At 35.1% G+C, this 9,245-nt stretch overlaps 2 protein-coding genes across 2 annotated transcripts; both read right to left on the bottom strand.

Annotated features, from left to right (window-relative positions):
* Window positions 1–1,193: 1,193 nt before the first annotated feature.
* LOC110667455 (chaperone protein dnaJ 20, chloroplastic) lies at window positions 1,194–2,233 on the bottom strand. The gene is made up of 2 exons (XM_021828305.2): window positions 1,691–2,233; window positions 1,194–1,610 (listed from the first exon to the last, which is right to left on the bottom strand). Exons 1-2 carry the CDS (start codon window positions 2,159–2,161, stop codon window positions 1,464–1,466), a joined length of 618 nt encoding a protein of 205 aa, XP_021683997.2. The 5' UTR covers window positions 2,162–2,233; the 3' UTR covers window positions 1,194–1,463.
* Window positions 2,234–7,730: 5,497 nt separating this feature from the next.
* On the bottom strand, window positions 7,731–8,972 carry LOC110667423 (chaperone protein dnaJ 20, chloroplastic-like). Its single transcript, XM_021828259.2, has 2 exons — window positions 8,402–8,972; window positions 7,731–8,321 (listed from the first exon to the last, which is right to left on the bottom strand). The coding sequence occupies exons 1-2, from the start codon at window positions 8,870–8,872 to the stop codon at window positions 8,175–8,177; spliced, it is 618 nt and encodes a 205-aa protein (XP_021683951.2). The 5' UTR covers window positions 8,873–8,972; the 3' UTR covers window positions 7,731–8,174.
* Between the last annotated feature and the right edge of the window lie 273 nt (window positions 8,973–9,245).

Below are 9,245 nucleotides of genomic sequence, written 5' to 3'. Positions count from 1 at the left end.
TTAGAAATAAAATAAAATTGAATTGTGTTAATTTAATTTAATTAAATTTATCAATTTAGGTTTTTAAAAAAAATTATTTTGAACTTATTTATTATCTAATTTAAGTTTTTTTTCTTTTTTTTTAACTATATTTGAGATTAATAATAGTTAATTAAAAAAATGAAATATTTTAATTTTATCGATGTTACTTTTAAGAAATCAAATTAAACCAAATAGAATAAATTTCTTAAAATTTAAAATTGAATCAAATAAATTTATCCAAAAAATTAAATCAAAATTCTAAATTAAACCAATTCAACCTATGTTTTAGTTAAAATCAAATTCTGTTTGTCCATAGTTCAGAGTGAATTTAATTTTATTTAAAATTTGAATTCAAGATTTTATAACATTAAAAGAAAACTTAGATACTACACAACAAAACTCATTGATGATATACCTTTTTTTTTTTTCTTCTCCTAATTGCTATTCAATGGATCTAATGCACCTTTTGATGATAGATTAAGAAACACCACTAAGGTCTGACAGAACTAAATGAACTACAGAGGGAGGACAATCTTCAACCCAAAGTAGTTCTTCCTCCTTTATAGAAAAAGCAATACTTGCTAAGCTAATGAGCTACTGAATTAGATTCCCATATAGATAGCATGATTACAAGAGAGAATTCAAATCCTCCGCAACCAATCAGTCTCCAAGATGATAGCCTGAAACCCCAGTTGAGATAATACAACTTTGCTTTGGTAATATGAATGATTTCCACAAGATAGAAATTTGATGATACATTTCATAGCTTGTCTCTGATCCTTCTGGAGGTTGATCCTAATTAAATTTTAATATTAGAAAGCATATGCTTCCTAATTTCTGTATATTATGTTAAATTTTCTCATTTGCTTTCCTTGTGAGCAGAGATGGTACGTTCATCCATTATAGAATTGATAGACCTGTGTCCTTCTCTTTCTATTTTATTTCTTAATAAAAGATATTAATTTTCTTGAATGATATATACGGCTCAAAGAGAGCAAATTACACTTTCATCATTTGGAGAAAGTAATTGGAAGTTTGCATTCACAAATACAATTATATTTCTTGGAATGTGCATGCAATTTATTCAGATACAAGTTTTTATCTCCCCCTTTACAATAAACTCATTAACTTGGTGGTTGGTAGCACAGGCAAAGACTCAAATCTGATATAATTGCAAATTCCCGACCCAGCCTCAAGTTGTAGGTAGGGACTGACAGAGGGCTGTGTGAATCCATTCGGATATATCCCACAAATCTGATAAGCTAGCTTCATGTTACTGAAATCGTTTTGGAGACTGAGATTATATGAGTTTTAACTCTGATGAGAGCTCGATCAGGAAGTGTTCTGCTGTTGTCTAGTTGCAGTCCATCGTAGTAGAGCCTCCTAGCTTAGCTTTGGACCAAACAGGGGTTACAGAGCCTGTTATTGCAATTAATAATTTCTTAATTATATCTTTCACTTCTTTGCCTGCGCATCCTAGCTCCCCAAGACATGTTCTCTCTCAGCTCCTCATTGCAGTTCCTTTCTCTCTCTAACTCTGTGAGCTGAGACTCCCATTGCTCTTTCCAGTCACCTCTCCCTTCCCTAACCTGAATAAGATCCGGAAATCCCATCATCAATTTCTGATCATGTTAAAGAAATAAAAGGAAAATGGTGAAACAAAACATACCTTGTTGTAGTGGAATTGTTTTCCGGCAAAGAGAGCCATATGCAAGCCTCTGTCATACAGAGCTCTTCTTTTGGGGTCGGACAAGGTCTCATAAGCCTCCTGAACCTCAATAAACCTCTTGGTATACTCCTCTGTATGTTCCTGCGGTGACACATCAGGATGGTACTTCCTTGCCAGTTGCTTATAAGCTTTCTTGATTTCTGAGAGCGGAACACTCTCTGAGATGCCCAACAGATCGTAGAAACTCACAGTCTCTGGGTTAACATAGACGCTATCAGCCACAGCGGCCTTAATTGGACTGGCTCTAACAGATTTGGAATGAGTTTTGAGAGAAAAGCTTGATTCTGGGAAATGGGTAGTGAAGGTTAGGTGAGAAGAAGGATCAAACATGGACTTTGTGGCTGAGATATTGGGTGATTTGCAGATATGTAAGCTAGCTTGGGTTCCGGCTGAGATAATTCCGTGATTCATTTCTGAGTTCTTGCTTAACCCCTGTTTTCAAGCATATGATGGATGTTGTACACGCAAGGGAGAAGAAAAAGCATTGCTTTTCTTATATAAAATTTCAACTTCTTGATCGGTTCTTCCACCTTTATTATTATTTTTTTAATATATATTAGTATACAAATTAATTAATAAATAATTAATAAATATTTAATGTGAATGATTTAATATTTTTATTTTTTTAAATAAAATTAAGTGTTTGAAAAAATATTCATTGTCACTATTTTATCTCTTAGTAGATTGACCTTAGTGTGAATAGATTAAACCTGATTTATTAAATTGAAAATTCTTATAAAGTATAAAAAAATTAATAAATATGTAAATTAGACTAAATTAAAAAAAAAAATTTACACATGGAGTGGGGTAGGTTGTATCTAATTTTGATACTGCTGATTGGCGCAATGGTGAGTGGAGAAATTATAGGGGAAATAAATATTTGTCTGTTTTATTATTTAATTTTTAAATTTTATTATTATTAATATTTTGATTTTTATATTTTAAAAAATAAATTAAAATTTCATCATCAACAATTAAGTTTTCCTTCCATTTTCAGTCAATCATAACGGAGAAGAATAAAATACATTGTTTATCAAAGCAGATTTAACTTGCCTTGAATTCAATTAATTTTTTTGATATTGTACGGACAAGAATGAAAAGATTTTCTTCCCATCTTAAATTTTCACATAATAATATATTATTATTTTTTATTAAAAATAATTTAATTTTATGTATTTATATATTTAAATTTTACTTTTTTAAAAAATATAAATATATTATTAATGTAACACCCCAAAATTTTAAATTTTATTATTTTATGAACATTTTTGGTATTTTGATTTTATTTAAATTTTAGGAATTTTTTTGAGATTTTTCGGATTTTAAAAATCGGATTCGATTTTCCGAAAATATAAACTTTGTGATTTTTAAAAATTAATTTAAAGACCACGTGGCAAAACTAAAAATATATTTGGAATCTACGTATTTTTCTGAGTTTTCTGAAATTTTTTCGGAATTTTTGGACCTTGTTTTCGGTCCCGAGGCAGAGTAAAAATTCAAAATTTTGTATCCTGAATCGGACCAGCTGAATCGAACCGGACCGGATCGGACCGATCGAATCGGACCGGCCTTTTCTTTTTCTTCCTTCTTCCTCCCGCGCGCGTCGACCTCTCTCCCTTCTCTCTCTCTTTTCTCTCTCCTCCCTCCTCCCTTTGCCGTGCCGCCGCCTCCCCTGCCTTCCCACTTCGCCGGCGCCTCACCTCGGTCCTCCCCCACGGCCGACCGCCGCCTGGAACGCCGGAAAACGAGCTCTGAAGGGACGCGCAGCGCGCGCACGACGTTTCAACTTCCCGGCCCAAATTCGGCCGATCCGGCCACCAATTGGACTGGGTCTTATGTCTAAAATCATCTACTTGACGAGAGCTTTCCATAGACACCAAGAACACCGAAATCCATCAAGCGGTTTGTCCAATTTTTGCCCGGGAAGTTTTAGCCTATTCTGACATTTCGGGCTAGATTTCTCGCAAACCGTGAATCCCACGAGAAAACCGAGAGTACCAGAGCGCTCCACTCGTCGAGAGCTTCGCGGCGACATAAGTTTCAAATTTTTCCGACACCGTTTTTCGGTGGGTCCCACGGAACTTCGCAGTATCTTTTCGAGCATTAAATGAGCTTAGAAAATTCTGAAAAATTTATGTAATAACCCCCGTGTTGTGGGCTTCGTGTAGGTATCCTCAATTTGAGGAAATTTGTGATTGACCGATGCATGAATCTCGGCTGCATGGACCGTTCTTGGAAAAGTCTCCGAATTGGACCAAGGTTTTGGCTACCCCCCATTGTCAGATGTCCCGAGCGCGTCTCTGAAGTCGGAATTGGCAAAGGTAAACCCGAACCTTACTTTTTCGTAATTTTCTAGTGCTTAAATAGGATTAAAAATCCATAAAATATTCGTGGTAGCTCAGAAAATTATGATTCTTTTTGCAATAGCCTAGTAATATTGCTAAGGACCGCGGGGCAAAGTTTTAGATTTTTTAGAGCTTGTTTGGGTAGTTTTTGCAAAAATGATCAATTATAAGGACTAAATTGAAATTTTACATATTGCGATGGATGACTGATTTGATGGGCCCAGGAGGGGCTGTGTGATGTGATTGAGTTGTGGATATATGGATTGTGAATATAGAAGTGTGTTTTGAGCCCTTTTGCAGGTTGGGTAGGTCCTAGGTATAGGGGAGACTCAGGATTTTCTGCACGACTTAGACGATTTGGTCTTTTCTTGATTGTATTGAGTCATTTGTATTAAAAATTGTAATGTAATTGTCGTGAGCCGATGACCTTCTTCCTCCGCCACCGCCACAATGTGACCGTTGTCAAGTCTGTGAGTAAAATATTAATTTTAATTGTAATTTCACTATTATTATATGTTCAAGTATGCCCATGCATCACTTATATGCATATATTTATGTAGTTAAACTCTAGGCACGATTTATGTTGCATTGATAACTGTTAAAGTGCCATGGATGTTGTTGTGGTAATTTGGAGCAGTGTGCGTGCGTTGGCGTGCGTGTAATGTGGTGTGGACTATGGATAGGACGGGTAGTCACGGCTTGAGTTCTTCGCTTGGACCCGATCCTTCGAGGGGTAGTCACAGCTTGAGTACTTCGCTGGGTCCCTCGATTTGGTTTATTAAGCGAAAGTCCGGTTTGAGTTCTTCGCTGGCACCATGTTAGATTTAAGAGAGCTGTATAGGGGATCAGCTCCCATATATTATGACTGATACTACATGGTGTGTGAGTGCTCCAAATTACCTTTTTGATGTTATGATGTGAAAATATTGTTGATGTTGCATTTCACTCTACAGAGTGCATTAGTTTTAGATAGTTATAGAAATTATGGTTAAAATTGATATTTTACTCTCTGAGTCGAACGCTCACTCCTGTTCAATATTTTTTCAGGCCACAGGAGAATATTTTTGAGATTAACCTGCTTTCTTCCTCGCAGGTCGATTATTAATGTTTGTATAAACTTGTTAAATCTTAGAATTTCTGCATGTGTTAGAAATATTTAAATGATTCGGATCTGTAATATAATTGTTATGTGGACCTGTAAAAATATTCTATGCATGATTGATGGATTGGATGAGGGAGCTGAGCTCCCATTTATTTTTATGATGATGAGTATGTGGAGGGTGAGCTGAGCTCCCCAATTAAGTATTTATTGTGTTTACAGGTCGGGTGAGTCAAAAACTTTCCGTTGGTAGGTCCATTTTATGGCCGGACTCTGTCCAGTTGATTTCTTGATATTGGGCCCAAATGGGCCTTAGAGTTGGATTAGTGAATAGTTAGGCTTACTACGGGCCTCGGGGGCTTTAGGCTGGCCCAGGTCCTAGTGCCGGTCCGGCCCATAGGTTGGGTCGTGACAATTAAAATTATGTTAATATTTATATTTTTAATTTATTATTTATTTTTAAAAATATATTTATATTGCACAATAATAAATTTAAAAAAAAAAAAAAAGTTCCGTCAGGAAATTGACCCGCTTGATCCCAGACTTCTATGGAGTGGAGACGATGAGAGCGACTCTTCCCTTGACCTACCGAATTGCGATTACTGCAAAAACAGAACACAGAAGGAGGGAGAAAAATTTGCAAAGCATGCGTCTTAGCATCGAATTTCAATGAAAAATAGATTCGGGCTTTGCAATGTTAGCTCAATCTTGCATACTCACAGTTCCTCATGTATTTCAAAGGCACAGTGAACATCTTTTCAACCCAAATGTCAATTGGTCCATATCATCAACATCTAGAGAAGTTAAAACCCATGGATTAAAAAAAAAAAAATTGTGGATGCTTGGATTATTTGATTTTCCCATCTGCCTAACCATCATCCATCCAGAATATGAGGAAATCTTGCCTCGTGGTTTTGATTTTGCTAGTGATGAATGATCGTCCCTTTAAAAGATATCCGACCTGATTTGATTGAATGGATTTAATTTTACTTTTCTTAATTAGAGTGCCTTCTCTTCTCAATTACTTACTTTGTCCCCTCCAAAAGATGAGGGATATCTTATGGCCTCCATTGAAGGATGAAATTGGAGATAAAGTTGAGAGAAAACATGAATATAAAAAAATATTTTTTGTAAGATTATTTTAATTTATTAATTAATAGTTAAATTAAAGATAATAAAAAAAATAAATTTTAAAAATAAAAATAATAAATTAATTTATTAAGTAAGGCAGTCGGTGGAGATGGAATTGGTCTTGCACCTTGCGGCCATATAAATGTCAGAGAGGGAGAGAGATTTTTTAATTTTCCTGAAAATGAGAGAGAGAGAGAGAGAGACTAAATGGTTGTCCAAATCCAACGACAATTATCACAGGTGGCAGCAACTTGGCAATTAACTCTTTTATCCTTTTCTTGCATTGTCAGTTGTCAATAATTTATTTAGGCGTGCAAGTCAGCTTCATCCCTCTCAAAATTCAAGGCATGTTGTTGTTCCAGGACTGACATTTCAATCCCATAATAACGCTTCTTGGCGAAACTTTTGACGAATCTACTTGCCAAGTAAGTTGAAGGTCTTTTATGTGATGACTTTTAAAAGAGAGATTACCGTACAATGAGTTGCTTCATCGAAGAATTCCTCACCTAGCTCCAGAATACAAGTACTGTGGGGAGAAGGAATCCTTGTGTCATCTGTTCCTTGCGTGTTCAAGGGCAGTGGCAATCTGGATTAATTCACCAATCAGGATCCGCTCTTCCTTATTAGTAAAAAACCATTACATATTATAGTTCTTAATGAAGGGAAATAATTATCTTTGATTGTATAATTCATTAATTATACATACATCTAATTCTTTTTAAATTTAATTTTATTTAAAATTTGAATTCAAGATTTTATAACATTAAAAGAAAACTTAGATACTACACAACAAAACTCATTGATGATATACCTTTTTTTTTTCTCCTAATTGCTATTCAATGGATATAATGCACCTTTTGATGATAGATTAAGAAACACCACTAAGGTCTGACAGAACTAAATGAACTACAGAGGGAGGACAATCTTCAACCCAAAGTAGTTCTTCCTCCTTTATAGAAAAAGCTATACTTGCTAAGCTATGAGCTACTGAATTAGATTCCCATATAGATAGCATGATTACAAGAGAAAGAATTCAAATCCTCCGCAGCCAATCAGTCTCCAAGATCATATCCTTTAACCCCAGTTAAGATAATACAACTTTAGCTTTGGTAATATGAATGATTTCCACAAGATAGAAATTTGATGATACATTTCATAGCTTGTCTCTGATCCTTCTGGAGGTTGATCCTAATTAAATTTTAATATTAGAAAGCATATGCTTCCTAATTTCTGTATATTATGTTAAATTTTCTCATTTGCTTTCCTTATGAGCAGAGATGGTACGTTCATCTGTTATAGAATGGATAGACCTGCATCCTTCTCTTTCTATTTTATTTCTTAATAAAAGATATTAATTTTCTTGAATGATATATACGGCTCAAAGAGAGCAAATACACTTTCATCATTTGGAGAAAGTAATTGGAAGTTAGCATTCACAAATACAATTATATTTCTTGGAATGTGCATGCAATTTATTCAGATACAAGTTTTTATCTCCCCCTTTACAATAAACTCATTAACTTGGTGGTTGGTAGCACAGGCAAAGACTCAAATCACCAAACTAGTTTTCAACTATAATTGCAAATTCCCGACCCAGCCTCAAGTTGTAGGTAGGGACTGACAGAGGGCTGTGTGAATCCATTCGGATATATCCCACAAATCTGATAAGCTAGCTTCATGTTACTGAAATCGTTTTGGAGACTGAGATTATATGAGTTTTAACTCTGATGAGAGCTCGATCAGGAAGTGTTCTGCTGTTGTCTAGTTGTAGTCCATCGTAGTAGAGCCTCCTAGCTTAGCTTTGGACCAAACAGGGATTACAGAGCCTGTTATTGCAATTAATAATTTCTTAATTATATCTTTCACTTCTTTGCCTACGCATCCTAGCTCCCCAAGACATGTTCTCTCTCAGCTCCTCATTGCAGTTCCTTTCTCTCTCTAACTCTGTGAGCTGAGACTCCCATTGCTCTTTCCAGTCACCTCTCCCTTCCCTAACCTGAATAAGATCCGGAAATCCCATCATCAATTTCTGATCATGATAAAGAAATAAAAGGAAAATGGTGAAACAAAACATACCATGTTGTAGTGGAATTGTTTTCCGGCAAAGAGAGCCATATGCAAGCCTCTGTCATACAGAGCTCTTCTTTTGGGGTCGGACAAGGTCTCATAAGCCTCCTGAACCTCAATAAACCTCTTGGTATACTCCTCTGTATGTTCCTGCGGTGACACATCAGGATGGTACTTCCTTGCCAGTTGCTTATAAGCTTTCTTGATTTCTGAGAGCGGAACACTCTCTGAGATGCCTAACAGATCGTAGAAACTCACAGTCTCTGGGTTAACATAGACGCTATCAGCCACAGCGGCCTTAATTGGACTGGCTCTAACAGATTTGGAATGAGTTTTGAGAGAAAAGCTTGATTCTGGGAAATGGGTAGTGAAGGTTAGGTGAGAAGAAGGATCAAACATGGACTTTGTGGCTGAGATATTGGGTGATTTGCAGATATGTAAGCTAGCTTGGGTTCCGGCTGAGATAATTCCGTGATTCATTTCTGAGTTCTTGCTTAACCCCTGTTTTCAAGCATATGATCGATGCTGTACCCGCAAGGGAGAAGAAAAAGTATTGCTTTTCTTATATAGAATTTCAACAACTTGATCGGTTCTTCCACCTTTATTATTATTTTTTTAATATATATTAATATACAAATTAATTAATAAATAATTAATAAATATTAAATATGAATGATTTAATATATTTTTTTAAATAAAATTAAGTTTTTGAAAAAATATTCATTGTCAATATTTTATCTCTTAGTAGATTGACTTGGTGTGAATAGATTAAAACTGATTTATTAAATTGAAAATTCTTATAAAGTATAAAAAAAATTAATAAATATGTAAATTAGACTAAATTAAAAAAAAA

The sequence above is a fragment of the Hevea brasiliensis genome, chromosome 10 (genome assembly GCF_030052815.1).
Source record: "Hevea brasiliensis isolate MT/VB/25A 57/8 chromosome 10, ASM3005281v1, whole genome shotgun sequence".
Taxonomy (NCBI): Eukaryota; Viridiplantae; Streptophyta; class Magnoliopsida; order Malpighiales; family Euphorbiaceae; genus Hevea; species Hevea brasiliensis.
The sequence above is the reverse complement of the archived record's forward strand: the minus strand, read 5'-3'. Positions and strand labels throughout refer to the sequence as shown.